Here is a 19,798-nt window from a genome sequence, read left to right on the forward strand (position 1 = left end):
CAGAGTGGAGGTGGTGTTTCATCAAGTCTGCTGAGAAATAATCATCATACTTCTACAAGCGAAGCTTGAGCACCTTTGTGACTGTGTCGTTAACTATAATTGGACTAGACTCATTAACAATATGGTTCTTTTTAGATAAATTTCTTTAAAAACACTTACAGAAGAAAAAAAACAAAATGCATTAAGGTCTTTTACTTTTTATAAATTAAAGCCAACTTGCACACCTAAGAAAAGTAAGAAGTAATACAAAACAGATATAATACAACTTTCATTTAACCAGACTTCAATCTAAACCATTGAATTTTTAATCAATATATCTACGGTGAATTTTGATGGTAGGTACTTCCCCCAGATTCCTCGATCAAAAAGCATCCAACCAAGAACATTGTCTTCCAAAGAGGACAAGACACCTACTACCACTACACTTTTTAAAGTAGCCAGACTTCAATCTAAACCATTGAATTTTTAATTAATATATTTAACGGTTAATTTTGATGGTAGGTACTAGCGCAGAGCGAGTTAAAAGTGAAGAGAGTTGACCAGAATCAAATCTCATCACACCAGTTAACCTTATCCAAAACCAACCCAGTTTATTGCAACCAATTCCTTTCCTTTGTTCTTGACATCATGGCTGAGGCAGTTGGTGGTGCATTCCTCTCTGCTTTCCTTGATGTTGTGTTCGACAAGCTGTCTACAGATGAGGTTGTTGACTTCATCCGTGGAAAGAAGCTTGACCTCAATTTGCTTGAGAACTTGAAGACCACTCTGAGAGTGGTTGGAGCTGTGCTTGATGATGCTGAGAAAAAACAAATCAAACTCTCCAGTGTCAACCAGTGGCTCATTGAGGTCAAAGATGCTCTCTATGAGGCGGATGACTTGCTGGATGAAATTTCTACCAAATCTGCAACTCAAAAGAAAGGTAAGTAAAGTGCTTTCTCGCTTTACTGATAGGAAAATGGCCAGTAAGTTGGAAAAAATAGTTGACAAATTAGATAAAGTTTTAGGAGGCATGAAGGGTCTTCCTTTGCAAGTGATGGCAGGGGAGACGAGCGAGTCATGGAATACTCAGCCAACAACATCTCTGGAAGATGGATATGGTATGTATGGTAGGGATACAGACAAGGAGGGCATAATGAAGTTGTTGTCAGATGATAGCAGTGATGGTGTACTAGTGTCTGTGATCGCTATTGTAGGCATGGGTGGGGTTGGAAAAACCACTTTAGCCCGATCTGTGTTCAACAATGACAATTTGAAGCAGATGTTTGATTTAAATGCATGGGTTTGTGTTTCTGATCAATTTGATATTGTTAAGGTCACAAAAACTATGATAGAGCAAATCACGCAAGAGTCATGTAAATTGAATGATCTAAACTTGCTTCAACTTGAATTGATGGACAAACTGAAAGTTAAAAAATTCTTAATTGTCTTGGATGATGTATGGATCGAGGATTATGAGAATTGGAGTAATCTTACAAAACCATTTCTACATGGAAAAAGGGGAAGTAAAATTCTCTTGACGACCCGCAATGCAAATGTAGTTAATGTAGTCCCTTACCATATCGTTCAAGTTTATCCTCTAAGTAAATTGTCAAATGAAGATTGTTGGCTAGTGTTTGCAAACCATGCATTTCCCCCCTCAGAATCAAGTGGGGAGGATAGAAGAGCTTTAGAAGAAATTGGAAGGGAGATTGTTAAAAAGTGTAATGGATTGCCTTTAGCAGCACGGTCACTTGGAGGTATGTTGAGAAGAAAGCATGCTATTAGGGATTGGAATAATATACTTGAAAGCGACATTTGGGAACTTCCTGAAAGTCAGTGTAAAATTATTCCAGCCTTGAGAATTAGTTATCAATATCTCCCTCCACATTTAAAACGGTGCTTTGTTTATTGTTCATTATACCCTAAAGATTATGAATTTCAAAAGAAGGACTTGATCTTGTTGTGGATGGCTGAAGATCTTTTGAAGCTTCCAAACAGAGGAAAGGCGTTAGAAGTTGGTTACGAGTATTTTGATGATTTAGTTTCTAGATCATTTTTTCAACGTTCAAGTAATCAAACTTGGGGCAATTATTTTGTAATGCATGACCTCGTGCATGATCTAGCATTATACCTTGGTGGAGAATTCTATTTCAGATCAGAAGAACTTGGAAAAGAAACCAAGATTGGTATAAAGACTCGTCATTTGTCAGTTACAAAGTTCAGTGATCCAATCTCAGATATTGAAGTTTTTGACAAACTACAATTTTTGAGAACTTTATTGGCAATTGATTTTAAAGATTCTTCATTCAACAAGGAAAAGGCACCAGGTATTGTAGCGTCGAAGCTTAAGTGCTTGAGAGTTTTATCATTTTGTCGCTTTGCAAGTCTGGATGTTTTGCCTGATTCAATAGGTAAATTGATCCATTTGCGTTATTTAAATCTCTCTTTTACAAGTATAAAAACACTGCCGGAGTCATTGTGTAATTTGTACAATCTACAAACTCTAGCGTTGTCTCGTTGCAGATTGTTGACCAGGTTGCCTACTGACATGCAAAATCTTGTAAACTTGTGTCATCTTCATATTGATCATACTCCGATAGGAGAGATGCCTAGAGGAATGGGAATGTTAAGTCATTTGCAGCATTTGGATTTCTTTATTGTGGGCAAGCACAAAGACAACGGAATCAAAGAACTGGGGACACTTTCAAATCTTCATGGTTCGCTTTCTATTAGGAATTTGGAGAATGTAACCAGAAGCAATGAAGCATTGGAGGCTAGGATGCTGGATAAGAAGCGCATTAATGATTTATCCTTGCAATGGTCTAATGGCACCGACTTCCAAACTGAATTAGATGTACTGTGCAAATTAAAACCTCACCAAGGCCTGGAATCTCTAACAATATGGGGTTATAATGGAACCATATTTCCAGATTGGGTGGGAAATTTTTCCTACCACAACATGACATATCTAAGTTTACGTGATTGTAATAACTGTTGTGTGCTTCCTTCACTTGGGCAACTACCGTGTCTTAAGTACCTCGTTATTTCAAAATTGAATTCACTGAAGACGGTTGATGCAGGGTTTTACAAAAATGAAGATTGTTCTTCTGTGACACCCTTTTCTTCCCTTGAAACTCTAGAAATTGATAACATGTTTTGCTGGGAGTTGTGGAGTACCCCTGAGTCAGACGCCTTTCCTCTACTCAAGTCTCTTAGAATAGAGGATTGCCCCAAACTAAGGGGAGATTTGCCAAATCACCTTCCTGCTCTGGAAACACTTACAATTACAAATTGCGAGCTTCTTGTCTCTTCTCTCCCTACGGCTCCCACCCTTAAGAGATTAGAGATATGTAAAAGCAACAATGTATCGTTGCATGTGTTTCCTCTTTTGTTGGAATCGATAGAAGTAGAAGGAGGCCCAATGGTGGAGTCGATGATCGAGGCTATCTCCAGCATCGAGCCAACTTGCCTCCAACATTTAACATTGAGGGATTGTTCGTCAGCCATATCTTTTCCGGGTGGTCGTCTACCTGCATCTCTGAAGGATCTGCATATCAGCAATCTTAAAAATCTGGAATTCCCGACCCAGCACAAACACAATTTACTGGAATCACTGTCACTATACAATAGTTGTGATTCTCTCACGTCTCTTCCATTGGCTACCTTTCCAAATCTCAAAAGTCTCGAAATCGATAACTGTGAACATATGGAATCTCTTTTGGTTTCAGGGGCAGAGTCATTTAAGAGTCTGTGTTCTTTGAGAATTTTCCGATGCCCCAACTTTGTATCATTCTGGAGAGAAGGATTGCCTGCGCCCAATTTGACTCGAATTGAAGTTTTAAATTGCGACAAGTTGAAGTCATTACCTGACAAAATGAGTAGTCTTCTCCCAAAGTTAGAATATCTCCAAATATCCAACTGCCCAGAAATTGAGTCGTTTCCAGAAGGGGGTATGCCACCTAACCTGAGAACAGTTTCGATTGGGAATTGTGAGAAACTAATGAGCGGCCTAGCATGGCCATCCATGGGCATGCTTACCCGTCTCACTGTTGCGGGTCGATGTGATGGCATCAAGTCCTTCCCTAAGGAGGGTTTGCTGCCTCCCTCCCTTACGTCTTTGGAGTTATATGAGTTGTCAAATCTGGAGATGTTGGACTGCACGGGGCTTCTCCATCTCACATCCCTGCAAAAATTATCCATATGGAGATGTCCTTTGCTGGAGAATATGGCTGGAGAAAGGCTTCCTGTCTCTCTAATAAAATTAACCATATTCGGATGTCCTTTGCTGGAAAAACAATGCCGCAGGAAGCACCCTCAAATTTGGCCTAAAATATCCCACATCCGTCACATTAAAGTTGACGATAGATGGATTTAGTGACCAAGGATGAGCACCGGGTAATTCTCCTTCTTTGACCTACTTCATCGTCTTCTAAGTCTAACCAAACAAAACTATTTCAGTCAAGGATATCTTTCTTTTCATGTCTTTTTATTCTCACAGTTAATTTATTCATTTCATTCAACAAGTGTTATTACCCTGAAGAAATGTTATTAATCAATGCCATTGTATTTGAACTTTCTCAATATATCGGCAATCATGGTGGTTGTTTCATCTTGTTACATTCTCTGTCGGTGTTCAAAGTGTAATTGGGTGTACTTTGTTTTTCAGAGATGATAGATTGTCCTGTAGGAACTGCACCTGTTAATGGATATGAATTCAACTTTGACGTGACACCAGAAAGCTCATATTTATGCGTGTAAAGCTGATCTTCCAGGGCAAAAGGAGGAGGAAGCGAGGGCGCAGTCAGCTGATGGCAAAGTGTTTAAGATTGTTCCATGGCACCATCTGGAGCATAGCACCAGCAACTCCCTGAGCATACAGGCCTTAAGCCATGACTTGACTGGTTCAGATAGGTAATAATTACTGAATTCAAGACACTAAAGCTTCTTATTCTATGAGGGTTCATATAAAATTGACAAGGGTTTAGATCTTGCTAGTAATACCAAGGATTCGTGAACCAACTTAACAATCACACCATGGATGATTTGAAATAACAATATAAATTGCAGTTCCTGTCTAACATCTCTAGGAAATTTTCCAGAACATAAGTTCAACAAGGAAAACAAAGAAGATAGAAAAAATAAGACAATGTTGTTTTCTTCTTAATCTTATATTTTATTGTTCCTCCCATGCCTTGCATCAATTTTGTAACCTATGTGAAACTTGGATGATTTAAAACACAATAATTACAATGAACAAGGAATAGAAACTAGAGGGTCTTGGGTAGGAGATTGTGGTCTATCTGAGAAGCAAAGTCCTGATTTCAGTCTTTAACTAGAATTCATCAAGCTTATCATTCTCTAAGCTGATTTATTAGGCAATTGTCTTTGTTCTTTCTCATTCTTGTTTCTTACTTTCCTCTAAATTGGACTCAGAGCTTTGTTCTTACTCATTGTTTCTTATTTTCCTTTAGATCATATTTTCTAAAGTTGTTCATGTCATTGCATGCAATGTTTGCTTTCACCCAAAGGGGTGGCTTTGATCAAATTGACAAGGATGATTCCAACCTACCTCTGGATACAGCTCCTATTAAGCATGTCACGCAGGTATGCTGTCACATAATTGAAAAGTGTTATCATGGCTCTAACTACTTGTTATAAATTCTCTGCCACTACAAGTTTTCATCCGAGTTGGGTTATTATCTTTTTTATCTTTCATCTTTTGTGAATTTTCGTTTTTAGTTTCATGATTTTTTTGTCTTTTTTTAGTCGCAAAAAAAATATTGTTTTATTTTTTGTTCTGAATATATGTAGAATTTTTTAGGGACTAAAAATGAAAAAAAAATTGAGGGACTATAAACGAAAAAAAAAATTTATAGACTAAGATCAGTCAAAAGATTAAAAAGGACTAATACAGTCACAAAAGACGAGAGACTAGCAAGTTAAATAAATCCTATTGATATTATTTTATTAATATTGTGCTACAGGAAATTTTAAATTTACAATTTATATTATAATACAAAAATATTTATCTTTATTTATATTCTTTTGAAAATATTAAAATTCAATTTAAAAATAAGTATGAAAATGAAAAATTAAACAGAGATAAAAGTTTTATAAAAAAATTTAAAATATCTTGTTGAAAAAAAACTAAAAATACTTTAGTTGAAGAATAACTCTTAAAAAAATATTTTCCGATACAAGAAACTCATTTCATTTCAAATAAAACTATAAAATTTACTATAAAAAAAAGGCAACTAATGTGTTTATCCGTTACTCACAACACAACTAAAATATAGCTGTGGACTTAAGTTTTTCGATTCGACATTAACTACAAATAAAAAACAGTATTAGTTAGATAACGATCATTTTAATCTAAAATAGAACTGAGCCAGTTTAAATACTTAACTTACAATCCAAATTAAGTCTGTGGTGACAATTGCAAACAAATTAAAAACTGAAATACTACTACACATAAAGACAAAGCCCCAACATTTTTTTAAATTTCAATTCAAGGTTTAATCATCCAATTTTTCTCATAAACGAAGACTTCTTCCTTGCATGCATGCAATTTTTCCTTCCCTTGTTTTCTCTAGGACAAAAGTTATCACAGTGCATACGTGACAATCTACCCTCAAAACTCTCAGCATCAATCAAACAGTCACAAGAAAAGGCCATGAAACACTATGATGCTAATGCCACAAAATGGTGGCAGTCGTGGTGATGTCCATGTTGAGGATAACCAAAACATGTCCTTTCCGTCGTGGGAGGGAACCTTTATGAGGTGCTTCAGTGAAATAGATGAAAAGCTTGCTAAGAACATCGACACTGATGGATTTCATGGCGGTAGCACTTCTGTATCTGTACTCAAACAGGTATAACTAGACCTTCACAATTACATTACCTTCTTGCCAATGTTGCTTTTGCAATTATGTTTTTTCTTTTTTTGTGAATACTTTTGCAACAATGTTATAACCACATCTTTTTCCCCCTTTAAATTTCAGGGTGACCAAGTAATAATTGGCAATGTGGGGGATTCTCGTGCAGTTCTTTGCAGAAGAGCACCTGACAATCACCTTATTCCTATTCAACTTACTGTTGACTTGACTCCAGATATTCCAAGTGTGTTTTGGTATTACCTATTCTTAGTTTCCAAATCTTACAACCCTTTTGAGTTTATTTGGTTAAATTGTCTAATTAAGCCATATTCATTAAGAACTTATTAGATGAGAGCTTCTTTCAGGACTTGTTTGGGTAAGTTTATCCAAAACCACTTATGCACATACTAGTTTGTAAAAGCTCTCTCATCTTTTAGAGAAACTATACAAGAGAGTTTCTACAATTTAGCTTATGGAGAAACTCATTTCATTTCTTTTTCTTATTTTTTTTCTCCTAAAAGTGCTTCCAGATAAGTTTATCCAAACAGACCCTAAAAGCTTGATTGTATAACTTAGTAAATAAGCTAACCAAACTTATTTTGATAACCTTCTTTTTGAAACTTAATTGAAATAAGCTAAAAATATTCTACTGAATGGCCAAAAGCTACTTCTACAAGTCCAAATAAGTTTTATGAAATTCTTCCTAATGTCCCTTGGTCTGTGTCTAACTAGCTTTTCTTCCTCAATGTCACTCAGGAGAAGCTATGAGAATTTTTGCTGTAGAAGAAGATCCTACTGTAAACAGAGTATGGATGCCTAAAAGGGACTGCCCTGGACTGGCTATGGCAAGAGCCTTTAGAAATTTTTGCCTAAAAGACTATGGTGTCGCCTCAGTCCCTGATGTGTCTTAAAGAAAACTTACCAAGGAGGATAAGTGTGTGGTTTTGGCTTCTGATGGGGTAAGCATTTTCATATCAGGATGTCAACTTCGAATTTTGGATTTTGATTCTTGAGTAATCAGTTACAGGAACAGAACAATCATTTTTAGTGTTTAAGTTATGCTCAATTCTCGTATTCCTCTCAATCCAAATATGTTTGCAAATATTTGATCAAATAGTGTAAGAAAAGAAATAACCAAGAAGGTTAAATGAATTAACAGCATGTAGTTTCCACACATACGTATTTAGTTCATATTGGACAAAAATTAGATGCAGTTAGTTCTATAAGTGCTTTCATTGTTGTCTTTCAATTAGAATTAGAGTTTTACCAAGTAATCCGTGTAATAAAGGTTTCAATTAAAAGTCAACATAGACTACTAAGGTGAAATCCAATTTTGATTGAAGAACAATGTTAAAAGCACCTGTAAAACTGTATCTAAGTTCTGTCCCAGCATATTTGGCACAAATAATAGCTTATTTTTATCAATTTCCTAAGAGAGCTTTTAATCAATAAACAACAACCAATTAACTTCTCAAAATTTATCCCAACCAAAAAGGTCTAAATTTTCTTTCTTACAGATTTGGGATGTGCTAACAAACAGTGAAGTAATAAACATAGTTGCGTCAGCACCAAAAAGGTCCATGGCAGCCAAATTGTTAGTAAACCATGCTGTTCGGGCTTGGAAATATAAGTATGGTTTCAAGGTAGATGATTGTTCGTCCATATGCTTGTTCTTGAAGGATTAGCCTGCTTTAACCCAATCCTTATCCAAAGTGAGTGGGAACAATAGACATCCCTTGAAGCACCTGCATTTCTCATAATCTAGACATGTAAATACTGAAATTGTAGATATGGCAAGAGTATGGTAGAATCAAAAGGAAGAATGGGATGCTCTTGGAGGGTTCTCCAGAGCCAACTTTGAATCATAGATTGCAATCACCTCAGTACCTCAAGGAGGGTTGAAGCTGATCACTAACTCAGCCAGAAACTCCCCGAATCCAAGGGCTAGTGCTACTAACAAGTTAACAATTGTACGGCCAGAAGATTTTGCTTTTGACACAAACCCAGAAGAAGGCAATTATTTTAGCCTTCTAATTCTGGTGTGATTACATGCAAGACTTCTTTTCTATCTGCATAAGACCAACATTGATCAATTTTAGCACTCTATATTATGGTACCATAAAACTTTTTTATTTTCTGGCTTGGGTTCTAAAGAGTTCAATGAAGAACTAAGCTGCACCTACTTTTCTATTTCTCTTCAATTATTTCCTAGTGTGCTGTGTTGACACTAACATTCAGCATAAAACATTACTAGACACTAGAACCAGAGGGGTTATACTATTGCTGAGCATTTGAAGCTTAAGAATGAATCTTCAAAAGTAAAAGGTGATCAATTAACAACCCAGGAAATGAAATTTTATTAATAACTTCCAGAACTTCTGGAAAAAGATTACAACACCAAAATAATGTTATTTGGCCTAAAAACATGCCTTATAATTATTAAGAGTAACGCCAAAGTTGAAAAACACGATGTTAAATATATTTTTTATTCTTAATAAATATCTAAATTTTGTATTTTTTTCTAATAAAAAAATTAAATTAAAAAAATTACCATGAAAAAAAAATACAATTTTTTTATCAGTCATAGTTTCAACAATTTTTTTGATTGATCTAAGTTCCTCAAGTTTTCTCTATCTTTGTTTTTAGTTATTTTCATCAAATATCATTATTTATGAATGATGCGTAAACGCGTGCACGACTAATACGATGTAATAATCACATAATAAAAATATTATTGGTTCAAGACATTTTTTGAGAGTTTCAAGGTGCTACAAATTTTTTTGATGGTGTAAAACTACTAGAAAAAGTTTTGAAGTTTTGAAAAAAAAAACAAAAAGGAGATGTATTAAGTAAAATCAATAAATCATAAAGAAGAATTTACACAAATCAACATCCCACAAAACCATTCTCTAAAACATAATCCATAACTTAATGAGAATAGAATTCTCATCCTTAAAAAAAACAAATTCTCATATGTTTAGAACTATATATTGACGATGTCATACTAGTAGATATGAGGGATTAAAAGCATAGTTTATAAAAAAAAATTATAATCAATATCTTGCCAAATTTCTTAATAATGTAATAAGTTAATGAATTATCATATTTCTGTTGCATTATCAATCAACATTAGTTGATAGTAGAGACTAAAATAAAAGATATTAAATTTTTATAGGGACTAAAAAAATAAAAAATTAAAGGACAAAACCAAAAATAAGATATATTATAGCAACCAAATAATTATTTAAGTCTTCTATTTTTTTTTCTTTTTCCTAATATACCCTTTTCTTCCTTAATTTCTCTCTTTTCCCCTTTGTCTCCTTCTTCCTAAGTATCTTCTTGTCACCTTTCTTTGCAAACTCGTCTCTGATGCTGATATGGCTTTGCCTGAATCCCTGTGCTCCTCATTACATGCATCCCCATGTTCATGCATATCCTTGTGCTTTTAGCGTTACATGTTGGCAAGACTATGATGGCGACAGCTGTGACGTTGCCGAGTGGATCTTACTCCCTTTGTTGCAGCTATCATGGGGGACCATGGTGATTGCCACTAGATCCCTTTGGATTCCCTCTGATTTTTGTGATGTCGTTAGGATTTTCCTATAACATTCGTGAAATATTCTGAAATATCGAAAGATGATTCCGATGATGGTTACAGGTGGGCGACAATCACAAGGGGAAGATGAAGAAGAGCAGAAGTAACACGGATGGTGATTTTTTATAGTGTACGACGGCTAATGCAGAGAGAAAATAGAGGAGTAAATTGAAAAAGAGTAAGATAAAAAACAAAATAAAAAAGAAAGAAGAAAAGTATTGTCCATAAAATTAAAAATGTATATATCTAATGACTTGAAATATGTTTCAAATAATGAGATATGAAGTGAGGTCCCACTCTAGCCATCTTCAAGAAATTACTGTCTCTCTGTTTATATATATAATACTTAATTACTTAATTCATGAAGATTAAGAAAATTGATTAATTTAATTGATAACAATAAATTTATCTTAAATTTATAATTTTTTTCAAAATTATTATCATTTATACTCCCCTCTCTCCTAATTGTTTGTCAATATATCTTTTCTCTTTCTTAACTAGGGACATTTCTAATATAGAATTAATTAATACATAAAACATTATAGATTATGTCTTATAAAAAAATAAATATCATTTTAAATTTGAGTCTTATAAATAAAAATGGAATGAGTAGTCTTTAACTCTTTATACTTGCCTTTTTCTACTATTTGGTTAAGAAGAATGAAAGAGAATTGAAAGTATACAGAGTTGAAAGACAATGAAAGAAGATGGTCTAGGATGTTTGTTACATGTGAAAATTTGATGAAAGTTTCAAAAATAATGTGAAACCCACATGTTTTTACTTTCATCTCAAAAAGAGAATAAAAGGGAGGAAAAGAAACAATAAAAAGGATGCTATACACAAAATTCTTGGTTGCTAAAATTGTTCCTCAAGCCCCTCATTAACCTTCAGTGGAACTTTTAAATTAGGGTATCATGTCACATATAATAAGTTATTCAAATGTCATAGTTGATTATGCTTAGTTTGCAATCAAGTTTGCTTTCTAGTGGCTTTTACTCAAGATATAATCAATTATATATGCAATTTATATAATTGATTATGTGACTTTAATTAGTAAAAGAATATACATTTTTATCTCATATATATAGTTACATAAACTTATTTTTTTGGGGTAAAATGAATGTTTACTTAATCTCTTTTTCAGTTATTTTTCTTTTATTATTGACCTAAACACTTTAGTTTAAGCATTTCATTTCTTTTACACTTTTTTTTTTCCATCTCAATCAAATAACTTTATTTTTTTATTCTTTTTTCATTTTTTTTTAAGAGAGTCTCTTCTCATTTCAACTTTCTTTCATTTATTTTCATTCCTTTTCACACTACATACAGTTAGACTTAGGCTGCCATTATGATGGAGAAAAGTAATATACAAAAAAAATTATATATTTTATTCGATGGGATCCACATCTCTTATATTTTACTTTAATTATTTTTTTCATTTTTTTCCTCTGCCTTTCCTTCTTCTAAATCAAATGCCCCCTACACAATTCCATCCTATGAGACAAATGTGTGTTTAAAAGAAAAAGTTTATAGATATGCGTCAATTGTAACTTTTGATGCGGAAGTTAATTAGCTAGCTTTAACAGCATGCACGTTTAGGAGAAAATGCAAGAAAATCCAAAGGGGCAATAATAAAGCTGGTTGGGAGTGGATTCCAAATCATCAAATCAAATCAAATTCTCCCATTGCTCCAATGAGTTGTCCTCCCACAAATTAAGCTCCAATCTTCTAGAAATAAGGTTTTAAATAGCCAAGGATTAAGATTAATTGTTGAAGGACAAATTCAATGCCATGTACTCCACACAACAAGACATCTGAATGAGTAATTAATGATATATGAATTATCATTTATTTTAATCATTTTATTTTTTATCTATCTGTCACATCATAAATTATATTATACCTATATTTTTCCTTTTTTTCCCTATATGTTGAATAAATTTTTGGATGTTATCAAACATTTTCCCATCTAAATTGAGCTAGATCTGATTCATCCGAAAGAGGATCCAAGTATCCATAAGATGATTTTAAAGAGAGAAAAGAAGGAAATACCATGATTTGAATCCCTTTTATTAACAAAATCTAACAACTAATGTCTAAAAAAATTAAGCAAATTAATAATTACACTATTTTTTTGGTATTCATATAATTCTTATCTCTTCCCAACAAATATTACCATGCAAAAAATGTTTTTTGGATCTGCATCAATACCCAAAGATGTGGATAAAAGATGTTAATACATTCAGTGAAAATTTCTTTATTATCTTAAAAATATTTTCCTTTTGAATAATAAATATAATTTTCACAATTAGTTGAGTGTACTTTGTTTTTCAGAGATGGTAGAGTGGTCCAGAGAAACTGCACCTGTCAATGGATATGAATTCAACTTTGAACAAGATCTAAACAGAACTTCTGATTTAATTGACGTGAAAGTGATCCTTTCTCAATAGCTGAATTTTTAATTGGAAAGCTTTTCATTGGACATCAGACTATAAGAGGACAACTACAAAGGATAATCTCAGATCTTTCAGTAAGGCATGCTTCCCATGTATATATTGGCAGATAACTGAAAATGTTTCATATCATTTAATTTCTAACCATTTCAAATTCTTTGGCAAAACATATCTGAGGTTTTCTTTTTTCCCATTATTATTGTGTTGTAGGAAATTGTAGTATATTGCTCTCTACCAAGGTTATCCATTGATGCAAGGAAGAATGTGCTGCAGCAAACTATACACTTCAAATAATTTGATGTTTTACTTTTTTGCCAAATATTGTGCTGCAGCAAACTATACACATACTGTGTTGTTGCCATCTCTAATCTAGTCTTGATACTAGTGTTCAAAATGAGAATGAACTGGAAGCAACAGAATCACCAATTCACAAAGCCTTTGATGCTTAAGATCAGAGTGGAGGTGGTGTGATAACTGCTAAATAATTGTGAATTTATAGGAGTTAAATAGTCAAATTTTGGCTTAAAATTAATTATTTAGCAGTTATTTGTAATTAAAAGTGAAAAAAATTAATTTAATTGAATTTCTGGTTGCAGATACGAAAAATAAGGCTGCAGTTAGCAAAAGTGGCACAGAAAGGAAGAAAAAAGAAGAAATTCTGAAGCAGGCCCAATCCAATAGGGGCGCTAAGCGCGCATCAGGCGCTAAGCGAGCAACTAACTGCAGGCGCTGAGCGTGGCGTTAAGCACGAAGGTGGAAACCGTTACGCGCGCTAAGCCCAGCTAGGCGCCCAGCGCCCGATCCAACAGAAGCACAGGCTCAGCGTGCATGGCGCGCCCAGCGCGCGATCTGAACGCGCTAAGCGCGAGGTGTGGCGCTGAGCGCGACTACGAAGGCCCATAAGCCCACTTCAGCAACTATAAATAGAGAGGCAGTCCCAAGGAAATTTCATCCCATCTCAGAGCATCACTCTCAGTACTTCAAGCCTGAGTTTTCTTTTCTCTCTATATTCTTTGTTTTGTTAGCCTATTCTTTCTTTCATCCCCAGTTGTAAGCCCTCAATAGCCATGAGTGACTAAACCCCTAGCTAGGGCCTGGCAGGCCTAAAAAGCCAACGATGTACACTGAGCTCCAAGAGTTATCAATGCAAAGGAATTTATTCCAGGTTTTTCTGTTCTATTTCTTTTCTTTTATTCTTGCATTCATTCTTAGATCTCTTTTTGGGTTTTAATCGTTCGGGAGAGGGTAATTCTCAATAATATTTAAGATTCAATGCATGCATCAGTTTTAGGGGTTATACGCTTGGGAAAGGGTAACACCTAATAGAACATCTAAAGAAAAGAATCATTGGGTTAGCATTGCTAGGCATAGAGTGATAACTCACTGCCCATGCATATAAGCAACATCTAGAACTTAATCTTAACGCATTTTAATTATTGAGTCTTCGCAAAGGCATTTGGGAGATAGGTAGTTAAAATAGGCTTGCCAACGTGAGGCATCAGGGGCAAGTAGTCAACAGATGTGGGTAGAACTAACACCATTTCATTGGTAATGAATATCATACTTACATGCATCGTAGGCCAATTGGGTTTGTCTGGTCTTGGCATTTCTATCAATTGTTTTCCCTTTTACTTATTTGTTTTAGTAATAGAACTCTTTACTCTTCCTACTTTCATTCCTACTTTACTACCATTTACAAATTGAGAGGTATTGAATAAGTGCAATAAAATCCCTGCGGACACGACACTCGGACTTCCGAGCTTTACTACTTGTCACGATTTGGTGCACTTGCCAAAGTCTCAACAAGTTTTTGGCGCCGTTGCCGGGGATTTTGTTTTCGCACTTAATACTATATCAGTTTGTAAGCCCGATCCTTCTTTTCTTGGCTTACTTTATCAGTATTTTCTCTTTACTTCTATTCTGTCTTTCTTTCTTCTATAATTGCACGGGTAGTGCCTTCTTGTTTTTATGCGACTTAGGACTGCATCTGGAGACGTGGTCCCTATCAACTTGGAAATCGAAGCCACTTGTCGGCGTAACAACGCTGCAAGAAGAAGAAGGGAACAGGACACCGAAGGAAGCAGTCACACATCACCTCCTCTCTCTCCACATCACGCTGAAATGGACGGGGAACCGGCACGAAGAGTCACCTTAGAAGACTTCTCCAACACTGCCACTCCTCAGTTCTTCACAAGTATTGCAAGACCGGAGGTGCAAGCCGCAAATATCTCCTACCCGCATTCCCTTATCCAGCTGATTCAAGGGAATCTCTTCCATGGTCTTCCAAGCGAAGATCCATATGCTCACCTTGCCTCGTACATCGAAATATGCAACACCGTAAAGATCGCTGGAGTCCCAGAAGATGTGGTACGCCTTAACCTCTTCTCTTTTTCTCTAGCAGGAGAGGCAAAACGATGGTTGCACTCCTTCAAAGGCAACAGCTTAAGAACCTGGGAAGAAGTAGTGGAAAAGTTTTTAAAGAAGTACTTCCCAGAGTCGAAGACCGCCGAAGGAAAAATGGAGATTTCCTCCTTCCACCAATTTCCGGATGAGTCCCTCAGCGAAGCACTAGACCGTTTTCACGGGCTGTTACGAAAGACACCGACACACGGATACAGCGAGCCGGTACAACTGAATATATTCATCGATGGCTTGCGACCCCACTCGAAACAGCTACTAGACGCGTCCGCAGGGGGAAAAATCAAGTTGAAGACTCCGGAGGAAGCAATGGAGCTCATCGAGAACATGGCGGCCAGTGATCAAGCAATCCTTCGTGATCGAAGCTATGTGCCTACAAAAAGAAGCCTTTTGGAACTTGGCACGCAAGACGCGACATTGGCACAGAATAAGCTGTTGACGAGGCAGATTGAAGCCCTTACCGAAACCCTCAGCAAACTACCTCAACAGTTACAAGCGGTAAGTTCTTCCCACTCTTCTATTTTGCAGGTAGAAGGATGCCCCACATGCGGAGGAACCCATGAGCCTGGACATTGTGTAAGCCAACAGGATACTTCTCGAGAAGTAAACTATATGGGCGTACCAAATCGCGGATATCAGGGTTACAACCAGGGGAACTCATCTGGATTCCACCAAGGGGGAGCAGGATTCAATCATGGGCCACCAGGATTCAATCAAGGAAGGAACTTCACGCAAGGTTCAGGGTGGAGGAATCAGGGAAACCAGTACAAGGAGCAGAGGAATCAACAACCATACCAACCGCCATACCAGCATCCTAGCCAGGGCCCCAATCAGCAAGACAAGCCCACCAACATAGAAGAGCTCTTGCTGCAATTCATCCAGGAGACACGGTCCCATCAGAAGAGCACGGATGCAGCCATTCGGAATCTGGAAGTTCAAATGGGCCAATTGGCACAAGACAAAGCTGAAAGGCCCACTAGAACTTTCGGGGCTAACACAGAGAAGAATCCAAAGGAAGAATGCAAGGCCGTGCTAACTCGAGGGCAGAGGAAAGCACAAGAGGAAGGTAAGGTTGAGGAAGAAGACCATACAGAGGAAGATAAGACAGAGACACAGGAGGACAGGACAGAAGTCGAAGAGAAGGTGACATCACCACCTAAGAGCCAGAAAGCACGGGAAGCCAGGAAAGAAGAACCACCAGCCCTACCACAAGATCTCCCATATCCTATGGTGCCCACCAAGAAGAACAAGGAACGCTATTTCAAGCGTTTCTTGGAAATATTCAAAGGGCTGGAGATCACTATGCCATTCGGGAAGCCTTACAGCAGATGCCCCTCTACTCCAAATTTATGAAGGACATCCTCACCAAGAAGGGGAAGTACATAGACAATGAGAACATTGTGGTAGGGGGTAACTGCAGCGCTATAATACAGAGAAAGCTACCCAAGAAGTTTAAGGACCCCGGAAGTGTTACCATCCCATGCACCATAGGGAAGGAGACGGTGAACAAGGCCCTCATTGACTTAGGAGCAAGCATCAATCTGATGCCCTTGTCAATGTGTAAAAGAATTGGGAATCTGAAGATCGATCCTACCAAGATGACGCTTCAGCTAGCAGACCGTTCGATTACACGACCTTACGGGGTGGTAGAAGATGTCCTAGTCAAGGTCCGCCACTTTACTTTCCCGGTGGACTTTGTGATCATGGATATCGAAGAAGACGTAGACATTCCCCTCATTTTAGGCAGACCATTCATGCTGACTGCCAACTGTGTGGTGGATATGGGGAATGGGAACTTGGAGCTGAGTATTGACAACCAGAAGATCACCTTCGACCTCTTCAAAGCAATGAAATATCCATAGGAAGGTTGGAAGTGTTTCAGAGTAGAAGAGATTGATAAGGAAGATGTCAGTATTCTCGAGACACCACAGTCTTCACTGGAGAAAGCAATGGTAAATGCTTTGGACTGTCTGACCAGTGAAGAGGAGGAAGATCTAAAGGCTTGCTTGGAAGACTTGGATCGACAAGACAGTATTCCGGAGGGAGAAGCCAAGTTTGAGAAGCTAGAAGAGAAAGTTCCGTCCGAGAAGAAGAAGGTAGAGTTGAAGATATTGCCAGATCACCTAAAGTATGTGTTCTTGGAGGAAGACAAGCCTGTAGTAATCAGCAATGCACTCACAATAGAATAAGAAAACAGGTTAGTAGGTATCCTCAAGAGACACAGGGAAGCTATTGGATGGCATATATCGGATCTCAAGGGAATCAGCCCTGCTTATTGCATGCACAGGATAATGATGGAAGAGAATTACAAGCCAATCCGGCAACCCCAGAGAAGGCTAAATCCGACAATGAAGGAAGAAGTCAGAAAGGAGGTACTCAAGCTCTTGGAGGCGGGACTCATATACCCCATCTCTGACAGTGCTTGGGTAAGCCCAGTACAGGTGGTTCCCAAGAAAGGTAGAATGACAGTGGTGCAGAATGAGAAGAATGACCTGATACCAACAAGAACTATCACGGGCTGGCGAATGTGCATCGACTATCGCAAGTTGAATGAGGCCACCCGAAAGGACCACTTCCCTCTACCATTCATGGATCAGATGCTGGAGAGACTTGCAGGGCAGGCGTATTATTGTTTCTTGGATGGATACTCAGGATATAATCAGATTGCGGTGGACCCTAGAGACCAGGAGAAGACGGCCTTCACATGCCCTTTTGGCGTCTTTGCTTACAGAAGGATGCCATTCGGGTTATGTAATGCACCAGCCACATTTCAGAGGTGCATGCTGGCCATTTTTTCAGACATGGTGGAGAAAAGCATCGAAGTGTTCATGGATGACTTCTCGGTTTTCGGATCCTCAGTCGACAGTTGCTTGAGGAACCTAGAGATGGTACTTCAGAGGTGCGTAGAGACTAATCTAGTCCTGAATTGGGAGAAGTGTCATTTCATGGTCCGAGAAGGCATAGTCCTGGGCCACAAGATCTCAGCTAGAGGGATTGAAGTTGACCGGGCAAAGATAGAGGTTATAGAGAAGCTGCCACCACCACTGAATGTTAAAGGTGTCCGAAGCTTCTTGGGGCATGCAGGGTTCTACAGGAGATTCATCAAGGATTTTTCAAAGATTGATAGACCCCTAAGCAACCTGCTGAATAAAGATGTGGCCTTCAAGTTTGATGAAGAATGTTCAGCAGCATTTCAGACACTGAAAGACAAGCTTACTACTGCACCTGTGATGATTGCACTCGACTGGAGTAAAGACTTTGAGCTGATGTGCGATGCCAGTGATTACGCCATAGGAGCAGTCCTCGGACAGAGACACGATAAGGTATTTCATGCTATTTATTACGCTAGCAGGGTCCTGAATGAAGCACAGTTGAATTATGCCACCACGGAGAAGGAAATGCTAGCTGTTGTCTTTGCCTTGGAGAAGTTCAGATCATACTTGATAGGATCGAAGGTCACCATTTTCACAGATCATGCTGCCATCCAACACCTGCTCGCCAAAACCGATTCGAAGCCAAGGTTGATTAGATGGGTCCTCTTATTGCAAGAATTTGACATTATCATCAAGGATAAGAGAGGATCCGAGAATGTGGTAGCCGATCACTTATCTCGGTTAAAGAATGAAGAAGTCACTAAGGAAGAGCCTGAGGTAAGAGATGAATTTCCTGATGAGTTTCTTTTGCAGGTTACCACCAGACCTTGGTTTGCAGACATGGCAAACTACAAAGCCACAGGAGTCATTCCAGAGGAGTACACTTGGAATCAGAGGAAGAAGTTCCTACACGACGCACGCTTCTATGTTTGGGATGACCCCCACTTGTTCAAAGCAGGGGCAGATAATGTATTGAGAAGATGTGTCACAAAGGAAGAAGCACGAAGTATTCTTTGGCACTGTCACAGTTCATCATACGGAGGACATCATAGCAGGGACAGAACAGCAGCAAAAGTGTTACAATCAGGTTTTTTCTGGCCCTCTCTTTTTAAAGATGCTTACGAGTTTGTGCGTTGTTGTGATAGATGCCAGAGAACAGGGGGGATATCACGGAGAAATGAGATGCCGTTGCAGAACATCATAGAGGTGGAAATCTTTGACTATTGGGGCATAGACTTCATGGGACCCCTGCCTTCGTCATACGGGAATATTTACATCTTGGTAGCAGTTGACTATGTCTCCAAGTGGGTGGAGGCCATAGCTACGCCGAAGGACGATGCCAGGGTTGTAATCAAGTTTCTAAAGAAGAACATTTTCTCCCGCTTCGGAGTCCCACGAGCCTTGATCAGTGATGGAGGAACGCATTTCTGCAACAATCAGTTGAAGAAAGTCCTGGAGCACTATAATGTCCGACATAAGGTGGCCACACCTTATCATCCTCAGACGAATGGCCAAGCAGAAATCTCTAACAGGGAGCTCAAGCGAATCCTAGAAAAGACAGTTGCATCATCCAGAAAGGATTGGGCCTTGAAGCTCGATGATAC

The 19,798-nt window shown here is 37.7% G+C and overlaps 3 protein-coding genes and 1 pseudogene across 3 annotated transcripts; all 4 read left to right on the forward strand.

The window, feature by feature from the left end:
- Positions 1–535: 535 nt before the first annotated feature.
- On the forward strand, positions 536–9,036 carry LOC100810023 (putative disease resistance RPP13-like protein 1; annotated as a pseudogene).
- On the forward strand, positions 6,663–8,756 carry LOC106798142 (probable protein phosphatase 2C 33). The gene is made up of 5 exons (XM_014774100.2): positions 6,663–6,851; positions 6,981–7,098; positions 7,611–7,699; positions 8,372–8,497; positions 8,643–8,756. Exons 1-5 carry the CDS (start codon positions 6,663–6,665, stop codon positions 8,754–8,756), a joined length of 636 nt encoding a protein of 211 aa, XP_014629586.2.
- Positions 9,037–14,871: 5,835 nt separating the features above from the next.
- LOC121174541 (uncharacterized) lies at positions 14,872–16,674 on the forward strand. Its single transcript, XM_041013892.1, has one exon. The coding sequence runs from the start codon at positions 14,872–14,874 to the stop codon at positions 16,672–16,674; it is 1,803 nt and encodes a 600-aa protein (XP_040869826.1).
- Positions 16,671–17,183, forward strand: LOC121174542 (uncharacterized). Its single transcript, XM_041013893.1, has one exon. The coding sequence runs from the start codon at positions 16,671–16,673 to the stop codon at positions 17,181–17,183; it is 513 nt and encodes a 170-aa protein (XP_040869827.1).
- The last annotated feature ends 2,615 nt before the right edge of the window (positions 17,184–19,798 follow it).

This window comes from Glycine max, chromosome 3, assembly GCF_000004515.6.
Source record: "Glycine max cultivar Williams 82 chromosome 3, Glycine_max_v4.0, whole genome shotgun sequence".
NCBI lineage: Eukaryota > Viridiplantae > Streptophyta > Magnoliopsida > Fabales > Fabaceae > Glycine > Glycine max.